General features: G+C 39.0%; 1 protein-coding gene across 1 annotated transcript in view; it reads right to left on the reverse strand.

Moving 5' to 3' along the window:
- Window positions 1-4,432: 4,432 nt before the first annotated feature.
- ADAMTS5 (ADAM metallopeptidase with thrombospondin type 1 motif 5) overlaps window positions 4,433-20,714 on the reverse strand; it is a 47,197-nt gene continuing 30,915 nt past the window's right edge. Inside the window, exons 5-9 of the mRNA XM_066369944.1 lie at window positions 16,070-16,353; window positions 14,495-14,678; window positions 13,794-13,969; window positions 12,944-13,119; window positions 4,433-11,130 (exon numbers count right to left, since the gene is read on the reverse strand). Coding sequence (XP_066226041.1) covers window positions 10,563-11,130; window positions 12,944-13,119; window positions 13,794-13,969; window positions 14,495-14,678; window positions 16,070-16,353 — 1,388 coding nt within the window. The 3' untranslated portion in view covers window positions 4,433-10,562. The remainder of the gene's footprint in view (window positions 11,131-12,943; window positions 13,120-13,793; window positions 13,970-14,494; window positions 14,679-16,069; window positions 16,354-20,714) is intronic.

A 20,714-nucleotide genomic window follows, 5' to 3' on the forward strand; every position in this document is an offset into this window, starting at 1 on the left:
ATACTCCCAAATGCGCCACAATTGAGACTACCCCCTCCTCTGCCATAATTCATCAACCCGATGGCATAATGATTTGTCGGGGAGCCACCAACTCTGACTGTAAGAATGGATGCAATTCCCTTACTTTTAGCATTTCTACAGAGGGGCAACAACCCTTATGGGCCACACCAAAAACATGGGGGTCTCAGAGTACGGCCTGAGAACACATGGAGAACCATGGGTGGGAAAGGGCATCATTACGGATTCACCTTTAGCATCCGCATGACAGAAACGCCTTATGCACCCCCTATAGCAATTAGACCAAACCCTGGCTTGTACCCAGTGCAGCCAAAGTCCCACCCGAAAATAGGAACTCAACCTACTACAGGGCCATCAGTGGGGCCGAAAACAGCAATCGTTCCTTCCCCAGGACCCCTAGCTCCCCTGTCCATTATCCACCTGGCATATGAGGCTCTTAATAACTCCCTGCCAAATCTTACCAGCGATTGTTGGCTATGCCTGTCTAACAGGCCCCCATACTATGAAGGGGTAGGCCTCAATGCCTCCATCAGTACCAGCTCCATTGCAGACAGCTGCCAAGGGAACCTTGCCCGTCTCACCCTGCCTTTAGTCCAGGGACAGGGTACTTGCATCGGCTCTGAAACGCCAAATTCTCGGAGACTCTTTGCGCCAGCCGGCACCCCCTCCAGGAAGATAACTCAACCTACTATCTAGCCCCTACAGGGGCCTGGTGGGCCTGCCCATCGGGTTTAACCTCCTGCTTGAACCCTCTCATCCTCAAAACCTTAAAGGAGGCTTGTGTTCTAGTCCATATCTTTCCCCGAGTAACCTACCTATCAGAGGAGGACCTAGAGGCTCTCTATGACCAGTCACACTCTGACTCCCCTCACCGAAGAAAAAGGGCTATAGACCCCGCGGTGGTAGCTTTGGCCAGCCTGTTAGGGGCCGCCTCACTAGGAACAGGTATCTCGGCCCTAGTCGTCCAGGACTCCGGTTTCAGGGCTCTTCAGGAACTCATTGACCAGAACATCTCTGCCCTTGAGAGCTCAATCCGAGTTCTCGAGAAATCTTTGGGCTCCCTGGCAGAAGTTGCACTGCAGAAACGAAGGGGACTCGACCTGCTGTTCCTGCGCCAAGGAGGACTGTGTGCAGCTGTTGCTTTGCCAACCATTCCGGAGTCATCCGCCAATCTCTGGACCTCCTCAGAGACCGCCTGGAGAAACGCCGTTCAGACAGAGAAGCACCTGGACTTTGGGTCCCCGGGTTTACCTGGCCCTCATGGGCCACTACATTGCTCTCCTCCCTTGCAGGTCCCGTTCTGGTGCTCTTTGCCATGTTCCTGATCGGCCCCTGTGTTCTACGCACGGTGGCCACCCTGGTCAAACGCCAGTTAGGGGCCACCAACCTCCTGGTCCTTCGACCCACGCTTCAGCCTACCTACAAGCCTCTCCCCTGGGTAGATACCACGTCTTATCCTCCCATTCAGAGGGGGGAATGAAGAGCCACTGAGCCACTTCACCTGCAGGTGTTGTAAGGTACCAAACACTACAGAATTAATATTAATATTTTAAGAGGCTTGGAGAACATTTTTATTAATTTGGGTTAAGGTGTGCAGAGAAATTTTGAGAATAATCTCTGTACTGTGTGATTGGGATAACCAGGATGGCCCTTGGCATTGTATTGTAAATGCAAAGGGGAGGAAAACATGGATCCCCAGACATTCCACCATGCCTGTGGGGAAAGGGGTGAATGGCTAGCGAGGTGCGGAAGAAAAAGCCAAAATAAACCTTTTCTTATAACTATGAGCCATTTGTGGGCATTTGTCCCCAAGGAAACTACCTCTCTTATGTAAATGCATGTGGTTAATATGTCTGACTCTGAACAGAGAGATGGCAGATGAACACTAGAAAATTATAGGAAGGCCTTTTAATATGTAAAGAGATATCTTTCTACCATTGTGTTGATTTGTAAATTTTGTTTTCTCCAAATGGATGTATGGCTTGCAAATTGAACATGGTCCTATCATGTTAAAGGACAATTGACTATAACCAATAGTGGTAAAGGGCTCCTAATTACAATTTTTGCTTCTGTACTTCCCACTTACAAAACTATAAAAACTAGGTAAAAACAAAGGGCTGGCGCGCTTCTTCAGATTTCTGTCGGAGTTGCTGCTTGGCCAAGGTAGACAATAAAGCTTTGGTGTGTAATCAACGGACCTTGTTCATGTCTTCAATGTTTTGGGTCCCTCCGGATTAGGATTAACATCCCCTCCTCTCACTGAGTAAAAAATAATAGTAATAAGACAGGAAGGCATTGGAGAAATTTTTGCAAAGTAGTTAAATGATATCTGTCTTGTTGCTAAAGAAAACAGGAGGCCCTATTAGAAGGCATTTGCTGTTGATCAGTGTGGAAAAGGAGGTGGCTTGGACTAGCATGGTAGCAGTGGGCTGTTCTTAGTATAATCTTGAAGGAAGGGACATCTATTGCTTATTTCTGTCCACTACTAGTTTACATATCTTACATACCTACAGTGGGTCATGGCTCCAACCACTTCTTCATCTACACAGGTTCCTGTGTCTTTTGTGGAAAGAGAAATCTATATATATTGATAATATAGCCACTATTATGACTTCATGTTACAGTGAGGTCCACAGACTGCTTCTTATCTTTCTCCATCCCTGGGAACTGCCCCAGAGGGCTAATCATTCTAAGATTTGATTCTATTCACCTATGAGAAGGCCCTAAAAGGAAATAAGAATAACAAAGTTATACCCCTTCATTTATGTCTACATTAAGATCTATAATCTTTCATTCTGTGGGAAAAGTTTAATTAAACAGATAAAACAATAATGTATCAAAGAACACAACACAGAATCTAGGGATTAAAGATGATTATGACTTTCAAACCTCTATAACTCCATTTCTAACCATCTTCTTTGTTCATTGTACTCCTAATCTAAAATCTACCCCCAGGACCACTTTTATGCCTTTGACCTTGTCTGAACCAGCTCATTATTAGCTGTGAAGGAGTTTGTAAGGTTAAATACCATAGTTTTGGTTTTTTTAATCCTTCCGAGCTATTTACTAGTTTTCTAAATCAAATTCTTTCTCCTTGAACAACAGTTCTTTGTACATTCTAAGCTCCTGCCTCTAGTCTTACTGCTTGACTGGTTCTCCAAAGTTTCCTTCCCATTTTTATTGGCATTTTAAGACCACTCTTGCTTTTACACAGGGACCCTTCACATTAGGGTGTGTAAACAGTTCCATCATTTCTCCAAACTCACACAGTCCTCCATCTACCCTACACTCTCCCCATCACACTCATAGTCCAAAAGGATTTAAGACCCTCAGTGCTTAAAAAAGCCATAATTGAAAATACATATCTAAAGTTCTTATAACAGTGTCTGGCACTTAGCAACAGCTAGATGACTGTTAACAGTTATTATGTTGTGATGGTCATTCATATATTGGAATTGTAAGGCCAGGGTCAAAAGGGTAATGGGTAGAAACGTGTAAGAGATAGCTGGTGAGGGATTCACCATAGGGCCGCACCCAAAGAGATGCACAACAAATCTCAGCCATTTCTGACTGTTTGTGTACAAACTTTTTAAAAAGATAGGTGTTTTACATAACTTCTAAAAATAAACATCCTACTAAGAAGAAAAAATGAAGTACATAATGCTGAAAGATTACCATATTTTTCACTCCATAAGACGCACCTTCCCCCCCCCCCCCCCCAGAAGTGGAGGGGAAAATGCCCGTGCATCTTATGAAGCAAAAAATAGGGTATTTTATTAAATATTTTAACACATCATTTGGTTCAGAATATTTTTTTTTCTTATTTTCTTCCTTAAAATCCTATGTGTGTCTTATGGTCAGTTGCATTTTATGGAGCAAAAAATATGGTATTTGATATGAGAAATTAAATGTTCGCAATGCATACTAAACAGTAATAATTTCAGGTTTAGAAGGAATTGATATCCTTAAAAAGCTTAGTACCATAAATTTGTTAGCCAATAAATAGGGTTTTCCTAGTAAATGTCACCTCTTTTTAAATTTCTACACGTGCATTATCATTCTGACTCTTGAAGTTTATAGCCAGTAAAAGTTTATCATTTTAAAAGAAGATAAACCAGGTAGATTATGTTGATTGCTTGCTCTAACTTTATACTAAAATTTTGATACTAGAAAGGCTTAGGGAGTGGCAGTCTGTTAAGAACTGAAGCAATAGTTCCATAGTACTTCCAGATAGAGAAAGTAATACTTGTCTATGCCAAAAGGATGAAAGATGCCAGAAATTATAGAGAGCTTAGCATTTTCTTAAGACCTGCTTGTGTTCTACTGCTGTTATGAGAATGTTTAAAATGAATGGAAAACAGTTTTCAACTCTAACACATACTATATGTAGTACATTCTTTAACCTAGTTTACAGTTTACATTTATTATGCTCACTGAAATCACAAAGCCAATGTTTAATTTTACAGTTTAAAGTCACACATAAGGAAATGCTTTACATAATACGATATTGTTCCTCAATGAAAAATATTACAGTACAGGTCCCAAATGACTCAGTTCAAGTGATTAACCTGAATAACAGAGCTGTTATGGAATGCAGACTATATGACACAGTAATGTTTTCAATAGTCAATTCAGGTTTGAAATGTGCTAAAGCCAAAGAGACATTTTAAACGAGATTCATCTTAGTTTTTCAAGATTTTTGATTGTGCAACTATATTATATTTACTGAAAAAAAATGCCATCACTTCTAAAAAACCAGGGTTAATAAGCAGCCTACATTTTACTGCTTATGTACAACATGAAAATCTTCAACGTTTTACTCTATCTTGAAAGCACCTTTCAAGATTTAAAAACATCTGTTCTACTTAGATTTATTACCTGAATTTAGTCGCAGATTCTAATACAGAAATCAAATAGTTGTGCCACTGCTCACATCGAATTGAATATATTTGTGCAATCTGTTTAGTTACCTGCAGTCTATTTACAAAGCATGTGCATAATTTTCTCTGACAGATGTGACACTAAAATGTAAGTAGTATTTTCAACCCCTACATTTCTGTCATGCCTGAGTGTATAATGCAAAAACACCATCTAGAGACAATATATATTTCTTAATCAAAAGTCTTAAATGAAAGGCATAACCACACAATATGATCTAGTCTCAATAGGCTTTCAGTATGAAGTAAAGTGTATCTACTATGTCGTGAACTGTTAAAGCAAAGAGTGAGATGTAATAGTCAAATGTTTGCTCTGGACATAAAATACTGCAAAGCATCAAGTTAGGCCAAATATGCACAGAAATTTGCACAGAAGAACCAAGCAAGTCTGTTTAAAAGGAATGTTTGAAAAGAATGCTGATGTCTTAGTAGATGATGAAACATGACTCATCTAAAAGTCTGCTACTTCAGCCGGACACTTCAAGTTTTGTGTCACCGTAAATACCCTCAATGTACATATAACTTGTCACTTGAACACTGCTGAGCAGAAGGGCCATTAGATGTAATTTTCCTAACTTTGAGGATCAAGTTGTGCCCAGCCTTGACAAAAAACAAAACAAAACAAAAAACCTTAGTTCTTTCTTGAAATTGAAAAACAACATAGAATAAAATAACTCAGAAATACTACATTTGACCGTTGACCACTGAAGATGTTAGCACCTTGATAAAAAAAATTATAATTATTTATTGGATATGCTAAAGAAAAATGAAAAAAAAAAAAAAGGATGTCCTGATTTATTTAAAAATCACAGTTTTTCTCACAGTGTTACACTTGGGTCACTCCGCTGTGACAGTGCCTTCCAGGATAATGGGCCATTATTTGCTTTTTCATTTGACCTATGGTCCACGTGGACTAGTCGGAGCTATGGGACAAGGACCACAGACAGCAGACTTATTGCTAAAGTGTTAGTATAATAGGAAGGTGCAGTTAACTGTGTTAGCTAACATGCACATTTCAGTCCTACTTAAAACCTACATCTCCCAACAACATGTTCCTTTATTTTATCTGACAAAATCTGCATGGAGAAGTATGGTATCATGGCACCGGAAAGACATTTGCCAGGTTAAATACTTCCTGGTATGAACACCATATCTATTTATTTCCTTGTAACTATCACAGGGGTTTTATTTCAGTATGCTCCCATGCATTACTTGACCAGAGCATAATTATGCATTAGAGATTGATGTGTTTCATGATGATATAACTAGAGTAGTCATTTCTGTATTTCCTGCTAACAGGAAGCTATTAGGAAGACTGCTTTTTTTTCAGAGGACTAGTGAGTTAAGTTGATCTACCTGTTTGACAATCTAAAACTATAGGTTGTTGGCAAATGATAAAAATCATAGAGAAACATCCAGGGTTATTATTTTTGTGTCTAAATGATAGATCACCTTGACTTTGCACTTGGTTCTATCATAGCTTTGGATGGCCATTTCATCCAAAGTGGTATTCATTCATTTTGTAGCTTTGAAATGTTAAAAGGTATCAAGTGTAATTATAAGTAGAGTGGTAATATTCACTAATCACGCCAGTGAGATTTTACATTCAGCCATAAACTATTAGCAAAATTTGGTCATTATCACATTCAATCTTATTTCAATAACAGTGAACTTTGTCATAGCACAAGTCCTCGGTTTCTTTGAATCTGGCTGCTGTCCTCATCTAAACCAAGAAAATGACATTGATAATAAGAAAGAAATCAATGAGAGAAATATTAGAGCCAGAGGTTAATCTGGTCAATTGTGTGTCCAAGAGTGCTTTGTCTTATTGCCGTGACCAGATTGTGAAATTATAGTCAGAAGCAATTTGATGTGATCAAGGATGGCCTTGCCTGTCCCAAGTCCTATTATCACTCCATGAGAGACATTAGTAGTAGTAAAATGTCAACCTTTATCAATGGAGACCCCATATTTGTAGAAACAGTTATGACTACTGACATAAGAATCATTTAAATCCAATTTGTTTACTTTCATCTACAGAACACTACACATACTAGAGACTAAGTGATAATTTTTAAGGAGTGTTTCTAAAGCAGCAAAAGACAATATTTGGTTTTATTATCATTGATATCACTTGGAAGTTATGTGTATACAACTTTCATATAATCCATCAACAGCTCTTTGTCCAAATTTATCAGTGAAACGAATAGACATGATTCTTAACTGTGTCTTAGCTTTAATGGAAAGCTCCAGGTTATTTATGTTCTCAAATTTAAAACTTGAACCACAGTTACTTGGATGTGTTTTTCTTATTTGTGACTTGGAAAATTCAGTATTAGTGGAAACCAAAATATTTTTAACATAACTACAACTAATGAACACTACTAGTCATGAAGGATTAAATTTAAAACTCCCTTAGAAAGGAAAACTGTAGTATCAGAATAGAGATACATGAAAAATATATACATATACACCTGTTTCACACAGAAAACTTTCTGTAAAAAGAAATACAAAAGCAAACAGTGCTGTATATTATGTAAACTCACAAAGTGTACTTTATACACAAACATGAAGCATAAATTAAAAAGTAGGACAATAGCAAAACATTTTAAATATAGAATTTGCACATATTTTTGTTAAATAAGAATAAATAATTTTATCACACAAATTCACATACCAGTTGCAAAAACAATAAATTACTTTTCTCAGTGCTGCAACTTTTTTTTATTTGTGATTAATCCCTTAATTCTTAGTTTAATGGGATAAAACTGTTTCCACAGGAAGGCAAATAAGTTGAATTTGTTGAATTAAAACAACGGTTTTAAATCCCTAAACAACAAAACAGGACTTAATTTGACCTTTTTTTTCTAGAAGAAATAAATGTTGGGTTTTGTTTTTTTTCTGGGCTCCTTTTGTATTTGGTAAAACTAAATCTGGAGTGTTAATTTTGTGAGTGAGGTTAGATTCTTACCTCAGACAAATTCTTTTTTTTTTTTGAGGACACAGCCCCTAGCATCATGAACCTTAGATTTTTTAAGATCCAACTCTGAAAACGTGAAAGGAATAGTTCAAAATCAAAGTGAACTGAATTAGATTGTGCTATAGAGGATTTTCCCTTTGATTAACATTCTTTATATCTACTGAACACTCAATTTCTCTGAATTTCAGTCGCCAGTCTATATCATTTTTCTCAGGAGTTTAGATATTACATTCCTTAGTCTATTGATACTCATACAAAAAACAAATAAACAAAAACTAAAGAAAATTCCTTAGAAGCATGGAATAGTGGTTTTTTCATTCTAAGCTTTCTAGGATCACTCCAATGAAAAGTGAAAAACTGTAATATTTTGGGGAAAATGAATCCTTGATAAATCATATTAAAGATTTACGAATCCAGTATAGAGAAGTAGAGTAGAAGACAATCAAGTTTGCTTTACAATCATCTTTTAATGTTGCTATCAAAATACCCACAGAAAAGAACTGAATTCCTTGATTAAAATTATCTTGAAAATTGGAAAAAATGTTGACTTCTCTATTAATTCTCTCTGTGTAGTCAAATGGTCAATGTGATTTTAATTCTTTTCCTGACTAATTTGAATAGCTTTGCCCCCTATCCCTTATATCTGGTTGACCTCTATCAAGTGTAGGTTACTAGTCTTATATAGACCTCATTTCTCTAACTGATAATTTATTAAGAAAAAATGTCCACTTCTAAAGAAAGCCAAGCCAATCTATAAAAATCCAAATGATGATTATCAGTTTTATAAAATTATTATTTGTTTTACCAAATAATTTAAGAAAATACTTAAAACAGTGAGACATTTATCTCTTTTCCCATTGAAATGAATGTAGTATATGTAGCAAGATGAATTACATAATTCTTTTATATTAAAAATATCTTATAATAAAAATAAACTCTCACGAGTTTAAGGAAACTCAAACAATGGTTCTCTAGCATCTTTATATTAAATCTTCACAATAGGCACATTTGGTATGATTATTGTACAATTTTATAAAACAATTGACTTTGTGATATTTCACAAAGACAAAGAAATCCCAATGAAATGAAGCATTTTAGATTTTCTGAGTTATGGGGTTGAAGGATATAGTTTACTCTCTAAAAAATGGATTTTTAAGCATAAGATTATAAAAATTTTCCATGTCTGACTATTCAAACTTACAACCTACCTAGACAGGCTATGGAAATAAAAGCAACAAACTTCTCAAAAATCATCATATTTCATCACTAAAACACTTACTGGTACAACCAAATGTTTCCAGTTGGAGAAATCTTTAGTGCAGTATCAATATACTTGGATTTTTAAAAAGTGAAAGAAATTATTGCCTATATGGTGTGGAAACAGTCTTATTAATATCCTTTTTTTTTTGCACTAGCCACGTTAATAATAATCACTTCTAGATGTGGCTAACTACCAAGTGATCTTTAATCTTTTTACTAAACTAAGTCAACAAGAAGTAGAAAACCCTTGAACAAAACAAACAAGCAAAAACAAACATATTATAGGCTTGCTGGTAAGAGGTATACCAGTATCCAGCGTGTTGAATGTGATTAGAAAACTCTTTGCTGTGTTTATTTGGTATATATTACATATTGTGAGATATCAGATGACAGCCATAGAAAAGGAAGCAATTGCGAAAATATAAATTGAAAATATGTTGAAGTATGTTATTTTTTTCCTTTTAAATTCCAACATAAGGAAACTAATTTTTAGACTCGTGAATACTGATAACATACACACACGGAAACACTGCTCCTACAACCTAATTATGCATTAATTTGCCTCTCTGTCTGAAAAAATACAGGCTGTCAAATGTTTAAGTAGATGGACCCTTGTGTTTGTTTAAATGACTAGAAACACTGACATCTTTTTCCTTTTCAGAATTTCTCAGTAGATATTTGCTGTCAAAATGGTGTTTGACAATTTTTTTATCTCCTGTTTTCTGAAAGTGTACTAAATCTTATTAAAACAGCAGCAAGATCTTAATTTCCAGTAAAACATCCACATCTCTTTCCAGAAACTGGAAGGAGTTGAAATAGCTGCAGACCTACTTTGGTCAAACACTTTTTTTATAGAAATGTGCATCTATACACACACACACACACACACACACACACACACACACACACACACACACACATTTTTAATTAGAACCAAGTGATATAAAGATACACATACCAGGAAAGAATGTACTTATAAACAGTAAAAAGAAACTACTGTGTATTGTGGGTGAAAATGATTAGAATGCCTTTGAAGGCATTCTGTCAGAGGTAGGTGACAAGGGGGAGACTGTTGTTCTGCCATCTTCAAATGCTGCCTGATTCTAAATTAATCAGCAATGGTTCATGCTTGTAGGCCCAGGAGATGTTTGCTAACTTCCAAGTTTTTCTATATTCCAGGGTTACCACTGTCACATTCAGTGCACATCTTCCATTTGGTCGCGGAGAGCAGATTCTGCCCATAGTTGGACTCCTGCTGACAATGACATTGAAGTGTGACTTTCTGTGCTTTAGGTGGCTCTCCCGTTCACCACGACTGGTCAGTGATGAATCATCCAGTTATCTCTGCATCAGAGCACAACCACAGGCTAACACTTCTTTAGCAAGCATTGCTTAAATGCGGAAGGCCTCTGAGAGAGAAGACATCCCTTCGCTAACTTCCGATTTCCATCCTGACACTGTACTGTCCGGGTGTGCCAGCCTGTGTCGCAGGACCTAGAGCAGGCGAGCCATGGGCCCGTCACCCACTGCAGTTGGGGGGTGTGCAATCCCACTTTATTGCTTCCATGGCTAGTGACAGAGTTTCCTTTATGAGTGAACTTTTTGGGAACAAAAAAACTGTAACGGACATCTAAGACTTTCGTTGGGTCGGTGGCAAGGATCTGCACAATTAGAATTTCCTTTGTGGCTGAATAGCCCATCCCATGCAAGAAGTCATCCCTTTGGCTCCAACCACTGTAGTTCATGACTGTCCCATTGATGTCAACGATGGTTTCCGAAGTAGAGATCATGTACTTTCCGTTGATAATGTATTCACCATTTTTCTTCTTCAAGGCTAAGTAGGCAGTGAATCTAGTCTGGTCTTTGGCTTTGAACTGTCGGACTTTTATGTGGGTTGCCCCTTCAGGGATCCTCACAACGTCAGTATAACCCTTACTGGAGCAAGAATGTCCACAGAGGAGAGGGAAAGAGAGAGGAAAGGAGGGAGAGACAAATAAGTAAATACTTAATGATGGATAAACCAATAAAAATCTTCTAAAAGTTTTATCTTATCATAACACTAAGTTTCATTGTATTTAAGAGATCAGTTTAAAATTGGCTTCAAAAATAAATTTTCTTAAAAAAATATAACTGCAGTTAAATTATCATATGTTTTTATTATGATGTTCAAAATTAGAATGTTAGCAACCTGCCTTTGTTCTAAATATATATACTAATTTCATTTAAAGATTTACAAAACATTACACAACCTTATTAAATCTTATCATCTAGCCCTGATTGGTGCTCAGTGGACAGAGCATTGGCCCAGTGCCTAAGGATGTCACAGGTTTGATTCTCAGTCAAGGTACACAGGAGAAGCCACTATCTGCTTCTCTTCCTTTGCCTCACCTCCTTCTCTCCCTCTTCTCCTCCCACAGCCTGTGGATTGATTGGTTTGAGCATCACCTGGGCACTGAGGATGGCTCCATGGAGCTTCCCCTTCAGGTGATAAAAATAGTTCGGTTGCAAGTATGGCCCCAAATAGGCAAAGCATCGGTCCCAGACAGGGGTTGCTGGGTGGATTCCGGTCAGGGTTCTATCCTTAGTACCCAGGCCAATGCTTAAACCAACTGACCTGACCCACTGGCTATGAGATGGGAAGGGAGAGAGAGGGAAGAGAGAGGGGGGAGGAGAAGCAGATGGTCGCTTCTCATGTGTGCCCTGAGCATGGATTGAATTTGGGACATCCGCATGCCAGGTCAATGCTCTGTCCACTGAGCTAACTAGTCAAGGCTAATAGCATAATATGTTATGCCAGAAATTAGTACTTTAAAAACTTACATGTTTAAACTTAGAGTGTAAATAAGGATCATGAGAAGAGGCAGGAAGCAGATATTACTCTTTGTAGAGTAGATTTAAATCAGGATAGTTAAAATGGGACAACAGAAATTAACTTACATTTTTCTTTTTTTTTAAAGAGAGGGGGAAATCAGATAGAGACAGACACACATGAAGGGAAAGAGATGAGAAGCATCAGCTCATAGTTGGGGTACCTTAGTTGTTCATTGATTGCTTCCAATATATGCCTTGACCAGGGGTCTCCAGCTGAGCAAGTGATCCCTTGCTCAAACTAGTGACCTTGGGCTGAAGTCAGTGACCTTTGGGATCAAGACAGAAACCATGGAATCATGTTTGTGATCACTCAGCTGGTGACCCCAGACTCAAGCTGGATGAGCCCGCGATCAAGCTGGTGACCTCGGGGTTTCAAACCTGGGTCCTCAGTATCTCAGGCCAATGCTCTACCAACTGTGCTGCCACCCGGTCAGGCTAACTTGCATTTTTTAATGATAAATGGTTTCTCAAGAAAAATACAGCCTGAGGAGAAATTGTTTGTAAAAAGGAGAAAACCTAGGTAAGATGGAAAGCAGCCACCCTTTTCTAAATTACATTTCAGGAATGATGGACCTGCAAGATACAGCTCAAGTGCAATGTCACTAGATTTTTTCAGTTTTATATTTCAAGACTTTAACCTCATGACCACTGCAGTTCACCTGCTTCCAGAGGCACCACGAGTTTCCACTTGGCAACCTGAGTCTCTTCCTCTCCTCTCTTTCCATATTCATTCTCATATTCATAATGTGTTAACAGAACCCTGCCAGTCTCCTCCCACAGAGAGCTTATGATGTAACATGAGTCCTCCTTTATCAATATGGCAACAAGTTGAAAGTTTTCTTCAATCTGTATACAGGTGATTGTTCTATCACATTACCTTTTTTTATTGAAGGTTCCAACAATCTTTGTACAACTGGAGTTGTCTCCTCCACACACTCCACACTTGTCGTACTGCAGCTTTGAGCCAATGATGCCATCGCAGCCAGTCCGCACACACTTGCCCCGGACACAGATGGAATTGCTGTATGGCCTACACTCAGTTCCGTCGGTCACCTAGGTGTAAGAAGCGCATTAGCAGTGGGAAGTACCGGTGCACAGGTGCTTGGCTCCCTTGGTAAAAGTGCATGTTCTAACTTGTGAGTTTCGAGTTTGATTGGAATAGATAGTATATTGTAAAATACAGAAGTAAAGGTGCAGTAATTTAGAAAATGTTATTCTGTGAAAACTAATGGATAATTTCACATGTAGTGTGCACAACTAGAGGGATTTTGATTCAGACAAAGGGTGCAAGACATTTAAAAGTTTAGGTCAGAGACAGTGATCTTGAAATCTCTCTTCATGAATCACTAATAAAATTCTTAAGTAAATGATAAAAAAAGAAAGAAAAGTGTTCTTGCGTTCTAGTCCCCATTACCAATGTGCCTTGGAAATACCAGTTGTTTTCAGGGCTATTTTGAAGTTAAGGTCACATCTCACCTGACTTGACAAAGTTACACTTTTCAAAAATAGCTTTTTAAAACATTTACTTGTTCTGTTAATAAAAATTTTTATTCATCGTATAAAGTTTGAAAATGTAGAAATTATAGAGATGAAAATAAAACTCTTTAAAATCTAGCCACCTGTAAAATAATGATTGTTTATACTTGGTGTCTGCAGGCTGCCTTCTGCCAAATGACTTCCACCAAGGACGCCTGCTGTGGGTGGGCAGACAGTGTGCAATCAGTTACCTTCGGAGAAAACACCACGTAGTAGCCAGTGCCCTTAGCTCGGCAGGTTAGTTTGCACACATCCCCCTGCAGGACGCCGGCGTATTTGGGAACCCATTCCACAAATGTTTTGACTCCTTTTGCATCAGACTGATACCCATTTTTGGCCTCACATTGCTCATGACGAAAAGATTTACCTAAAAAACAAACATGTTGCACTATTACTCGACTGTTCTAAAACTTACATATATTCTTGTGCATTTAAATAATTTTCAGAAGATGTTAACTTTTTGTTCCAGAGCCTCTTTACACACCAAGGTTGGAGGAGTTTATCTGTTTGCAGAGTTGAAAACAGCAATGATTTTCTTCCTAGTCTGTGAACATTCAATTGTTTATAATAATAATTTTAAAGCCCTGGCTGGATAGTTAAAGCATCATCCCAATATGCCAACATTCTGTCCCCAGTTAGGGCACATATGAGAATTAACCGGTGAATGTATAAGTAAGTGGAACAACAAATTAATCTCTCCCTTCTTTCCTCTCTCTCTAAAACAGTAAATAAATAAATAAAGTCACTCATGTATTTGTTCTTGATTTTCATACTGGTAGAACTATGCAGTACAAGATTAACATTCTGTTTCTCCAGCCTGTCCTATTTATTACTGCTTGAAGAGAAACTGCCTGTGACACATGCAGGCAGCTGACACTTGGGAGCAGCATACCATTCGCAGGGCAGGACATGACACTGCAGGAACGGTAGATGGCCCTTTTTCCTGTGCAGTAGCGGCCACTGTTTCTGGGTGCTGGGTTATTGCAGTGGCGATAGGCAAATTGTACTCCTCCCCCACAGGAGCGAGAACACTGGCCCCATGACCCCCAGGATCCCCAGTTACCATGGCTTGATGTCTGAAAGAAAATAAAAGACATTTTAACTCAGAAAGGAGGAAAACATTTAAAATGCACATATAGAAATCACTGTCATTCAATGACAGTGGAAACTTCATCACAGAGTTAAATTTTCAGTGACTTTAGCACAGTCAGGTGTTGAATGTTCTAGAATTACAATGTATTTTCAATTCTAAGCAATTCATCTTTTCTGCTTCCCCTCTCCTCTGTACGTCTTAAGTACGCAGTGCACTGCCAGCATTACCTCCTGGCTTCTCTGGGCCATTGTCACTTCTGCACTGACATTGCATTTCTGTAAATCGCCACTGAACCCTGGTTCACTTTTTGTCCACTCTGCTCCTACACCTTTAACAAAATAGATGATGCTGGAGGTTTTGCATGCCAGGCACCAGCTCATGGTGCTCACACCTCTTCTCCCTCGTTAGTACGCAGGTCCTGGGGTGCCTCTGTTGACACCATGCATTCTGTCTGTGACAGTCCCTCTGCCACATGCATACATGTATTTGACCTGGACTTGGCTTTATTCCTAATTTGACGAGACCCTCAGCCCCGACAGAGGAATGGTGACAAATACCAAAGTGTTCCTGCACCACATGCACACACACCATGGGAAATGCAGAGCCCCTGAATGACACCCCAGGTCTGCTACTATGGCAACACTGCAGCAGGAAGCTATGACTCCAAAGTAAAGAGTATCATGCATTCCTTTGCCCTGGGGATGTGGGAAGAATGCTTGTGGGCTGCCTGGTCAGGTAGCAGAGAATGTGGCAGCTTTGGAAGACAAAGGCAACCTGCATGTGGCAACGCTATTCTAGGGATTTTGAAAATCTTGTGAGAGCAAACAAGCTTCGTTGGGCTGTAAAAATTAAGGTGGCAGTTGCTGACATGGAAATAGACTCCAAGGGGAGGGGGAGGTGTTTCCCTGGAGCAAGTGCAGATTACTTTCACTCCTGAACTTAGACTAATTTGCTGTGAGGAGGGAGATAGGACCATTTTAGAACTCATCAAGTATGTATGAGGGCCATGTGCCAGCTCTACTGCTATTTCCTTCATGAATTCAAGTAAATGCATTCAAATAACTTCGGTAAGAGATGCTTGAAAATAAATTTACAAAAAGTGGGCCCTAATTAGGGTCTCAGATAGAATCTGGGCTATATACTTATTTGTCACAAGACGTAATCCGGGAAGAGATCCCTTGGTCTGTACTCCCTCCAGTTCTTGGTGCCTGGATATGGCTCCTGGGATTAAAGGAGGAAGCAACAAATAGATCTATCAAGGAAAAATATCTTAGCTAGGAAATAAAGCCTTCTGGTGACAGTCCCCATATATGTCACAGGAATGTACTTCAGGCATAGGGTCTTCAGGCATTGCATGACAGGAAAATAACTTACTGAATAATATTTTTTCTTGGTTTTGTCCACACACTTGCCCTGCAGACAAATCCTCCCTTTCCCACATGGCGTCCCTTCCACGGCCGGCAACTTCTTGGTCAGACACACCATCTGGCCCTGGCGCACCACGGCGCACCACAGGCGGGCGCAGACGTCCATGCCAGGGCACACGGAATACTCAGGCCCAAAGGTCAGGTTGCATTGCTGGGTGGCATCATAGGTCTGTCCCGGGAGTTCTTCAGGGCCCAAGATCTGCTTGCGAGGTAGGTCTAGCAAACAGTTACCTGAAAGAATAATCAAGATGGACAACCATTCAGTATTTGAGTTTCAAATCACTAATGTCACGGAACTAAAGATGAACCACGGCAGCTGGTGTTGAAGCCTGATGCACTCACAGGTCTGTAGCATGGTGTCCTGGAACAGGGGCTCTGGGTGGGGGTGAGGTTGGGGCCTCCATGTGCTCCCTGCACCCTCCAGGATTTTTAGTGGGTAATATATCAGCTCTGGGGTATCTATAATGGTTAAATAAAAACATTTTGTAATAATTAATTGTGAAAGTAGCCATTGTGCTGAGGGATTAAAGAAATTTGGACAGACCTAAAGGAAATAAGATAATGGACATACTAACAACAATAATATATTAGCATTTACAACACTGTAACACAGTGTTTGGCCTTGGTGCTTTGTTTATACCCCATTCTCCACTTCCGACTTACCTATTCTTCATGTACCTGTCCATGTCCCCTTCCTATTAATTCGGTCAATAATAAAAATAATACTTCACTCATTCTTGCACTCACTGAAAACAATGATTGTGGGTATGATGTCCAATGTCTTTGGTTAGCACTTACAATTTCCTAACAAATATACTAGATATTGGGAAAACAGAGCAATGACTCAGATCCACCCCTCAGGGTCTCCCAATAAAGTGAAAGAAGTAGACTAAATAAACTTTCGCCCAGACTGCTAAGAATTTTAACAAAGAGATGTCAAGTGTCACAGAATAAAGAAGAGTGGGAGGAGAGAAACAATCTTTGATGGGCCGAGCCCAGTCATTTTACTTCTCCTTTTCCTGTCCTTCGTGTCAACTTTTTCATGTAATTAGTGTTTGTTGGGTGTTAAGAGTGTGTCTGCCCCCAATATGTTGGTGCCCTCATTGCAGAATAATATGGAGAGTGTACAGTGAGCTGGAGATGAGCAGAACCCAGAGCTCCCCACGAGTGATGCCATTTCAGAAGCCGAAACGTGCCCAAACTCCCCGCAAAAAGCTTCCCAGAGAAGCCTTGCTCAGTGCCTTAATTTCACGAACTTTCTCCCACCATATGGGAGCATGCACATTGCCCAACACCTCCTGTATTTTTTTGTTCATTTGATTTTAGGATTTACCTGCTGATTGTTAATAGTACTAAAAATAACAAGTATTTCTTACACACTTACTCTATTCTCAGTTATTTAAATGCACAAGTGTATTTAATCCTCATGAGAATTTTACTAAGCGGATTCTATCATTTTATTTTGCAGATGAGGAAATTGAGGAATATAAAGATAGATCACTTACTCCAGGTCACACCGCTATTAAGGTTTTATACTCAGAGCCTGTCCTCTTCATCATTTATCATCTTATCTCTGCTTAGCACGTGGATAGATTTCTTGTTTTATTGTTGAAAGGCAAGTGTGTGTAGTGATCATTTAAATGGTGGATATCATGCCTAATGGTAGAAACACTTGATCTAAAGTTTAATTCTGGCAAAGCACAAAAGGGCTGAGTGTTCTTGGCCAAGTTAGTTAACCTCTCCTTAATTGATTTTCAAGCTCTGTGAAATGTTTCCTTTTTCACTGTGACACTGTAAGGGTAAAATCAGCTAAGAAAAATATGAGAAGCCACCAGAAAAATACAAAACAATGATAGTTACTACTATACCCAGCATATTTAACAATGATTTAGATGTATTGGAGCTATTCTTTGTATTCAACAAAAAAAATTCATATTTCAATCCTACTTTCCCCTAAAAATGAAACATTCAGCACATTTTAAATAGACTGCAAATGTTTTTACAACTAGTACATTCAACTTTCTTCAAAGTGAATACCTTAGAATTTGTCAATCTGTGATGGAGGCATTATATGAAAATGAATAAAGAGCAAGGTTCTTATTTAACTTCTGCGCCAGGACTTTTGAAGAGGTAAAGCTCCTTAAGGCAAGCCAGAAAAAGCATTAAAAATAAGTATCCAGCCAAAGAGAACTTTGGGAGAAAAACATCAAGTTAAAAGAAACATCAACATCTAGTCAATAGGAAAGAATGACAGTAAAACCTCACTAAGCTTTGTTTAGAAGACAGAGTAAGACCAGGCACTTCTGAAGTCCATGGAAAGTGTTATCATTATTGTTACATAAAAAAAGAGCCTTGTGTAAACCAGGGAACTCTCAGCAGATTACTGATGGTAGAAGACTATCAACAGATCCCCTGGGACAGCAAGAATGCTTTCCAATTCTTCAAAAGTGCTGTTTTAACAAAAATGTTTTGATTTTACTAAAAAGTTCAGACTTTAAGACTGCATAACAAAAGACTAGCTGGTGAGTCTTTGTATGTGTGGGTGAATGTGGCATGGGTCTACCTGGTATGTCTCCAGCCAAAATAACTCAGCACATCTCTGTGGACATGCAGTCACCAGTATCCTCTCCACCTCACGAGTGGATGATGAGTGAAAGGAAATGTATAAGGCGAACATTCTGAAATCAGCTTACGAGAAGAGTTCAAGATGTGGTGTCTCGTCATGAAGCTTAATATCAAAGTATAAGTTTTAAAAAACGAATAATACATTTGCTTTGCTATTAGTATCTCAGCTGTGTGGTTTTCACTTACACATCAGCAGGAGATGACCTTTTCTTGCTTAAAATTATTTACTTCAGAATTCCCACTAATAAGTTACTCCAATGTTCTCAACTTTAAGATTTGTTGCTGGGACCCGGGTTTGATTCCCGGCCAGGGCACACAAGAGAAGCGCCCATTTGCTTCTCCACCCCTCCGCCGCGCTTTCCTCTCTGTCTCTCTCTTCCCCTCCCGCAGCCAAGGCTCCATTGGAGCAAAGATGGCCCGGGCGCTGGGGATGGCTCTGTGGCCTCTGCCTCAGGCGCTAGAGTGGCTCTGGTCGCAACATGGCGACACCCAGGATGGGCAGAGCATCGCCCCCTGGTGGGCAGAGCATCGCCCCTGGTGGGCGTGCCGGGTGGATCCCGGTCGGGCGCATGCGGGAGTCTGTCTGACTGTCTCTCCCTGTTTCCAGCTTCAGAAAAATGGAAAAAAAAAAAAAAAGATTTGTTGCTGGATTAGTTTCTTTTTACTTTGAAACATACACTCTATCAATTTTATCTACATATTGAATTATGTCCGTTGGCTATACAATAGGTACAGGCACCTCTACCAAATGGCAGACTTGTGCCAAAAAACAATAAGAAATCAATAAAAAACCCACCGTATCCTGCATTTGCAGTGTAAAATATTTAAAATCTAAGTAATAGTGGATTGGATACCGAGTTTCCATTTTAAAATTTGTGTGCATTTTGGGGAAAAACTGAAAGAGGAAATTGACCAATCTTTAGTATCATTCATATTGACCTCACAAGCATCCAGTCTACTGTTGCCTTTTCTTGATCTGCTTTACTTTTATTCTCAGCCAGTTCTCCACATCTATTTCATGTGTTTTTCAATTGACCCTTGTCTGAAATCCTACCCAGGTTGTGTTGCCGACGTCTGCCTGTTCGCTGTGTTCCACAAACTGCCAAGCTGCTTTTTCTTTTCTCTCTCTCCTTTCTTTAGTTTTAACACTTAGTGCATATAAATGGATTATTTCTAAAAGAGAGACAATAAAAATGTGTGCATGTTGTATGTTTGTTTTTACTACCCAGGTAAGTGAAATGCTGCAAGCAAGGTAAACATTAAAAAGTAAAATGCAGAGATTTGCCATGGACAAATTTAGGAAAGAGTAGTCTCCCATGGCCATAATGTACAGTAAGGGGTGATGGGGAGGTATGCTCTGCCTCCAAAAAATGCAACAGAAAAACCTTTTGTTTTTTAATTTAATTTTATATCTGATTTCCAGCATGGTTTGTCTTTCATATTAATGATTAGTGGAAATTACTGAACTAAGGTTAGTTGCTCTATTCTTTTTAATTTTTCTTCCCTATTTCTAACACAGTAGTTATTCTGTTTTCCCTTTCAGTATGCAGGAATGAAATTAAGCATTGGCCCAAATATCCATGGCCTAGGAGAAATCAATTCATATTCTTAATGAAACTTATTCAAGGGAGCCTAACAACACTGCAAACTCTCCCCTTTATTTCCTATCCTCATCTCCTTGGCCTTGCAACTCTTTTTTTAGTCTTCATTTGAATGTTTGACATTAAAAGAGAAACTGATACATTATGGGCCCAGTGACAGATAAACTAAGGAAGGCATTCAGGAAGCACAGGCAGTTATTGCTGATCAAGAATAATTCAAGGGGTCTGTTTGGGAAACCATTAGAAGCCATTAGGTACACTGGTTAGCAGATGTAATGCCAAAGAAATTAGATTAAAAATTCTCTATGTTAAGGATGAAGCTTAGCTTTTTTTTAATTGTCCTCTGCCACCTTTTATTTGGTTTTC

Source organism: Saccopteryx leptura, chromosome 2 (assembly GCF_036850995.1).
Source record: "Saccopteryx leptura isolate mSacLep1 chromosome 2, mSacLep1_pri_phased_curated, whole genome shotgun sequence".
Classification (NCBI taxonomy): domain Eukaryota; kingdom Metazoa; phylum Chordata; class Mammalia; order Chiroptera; family Emballonuridae; genus Saccopteryx; species Saccopteryx leptura.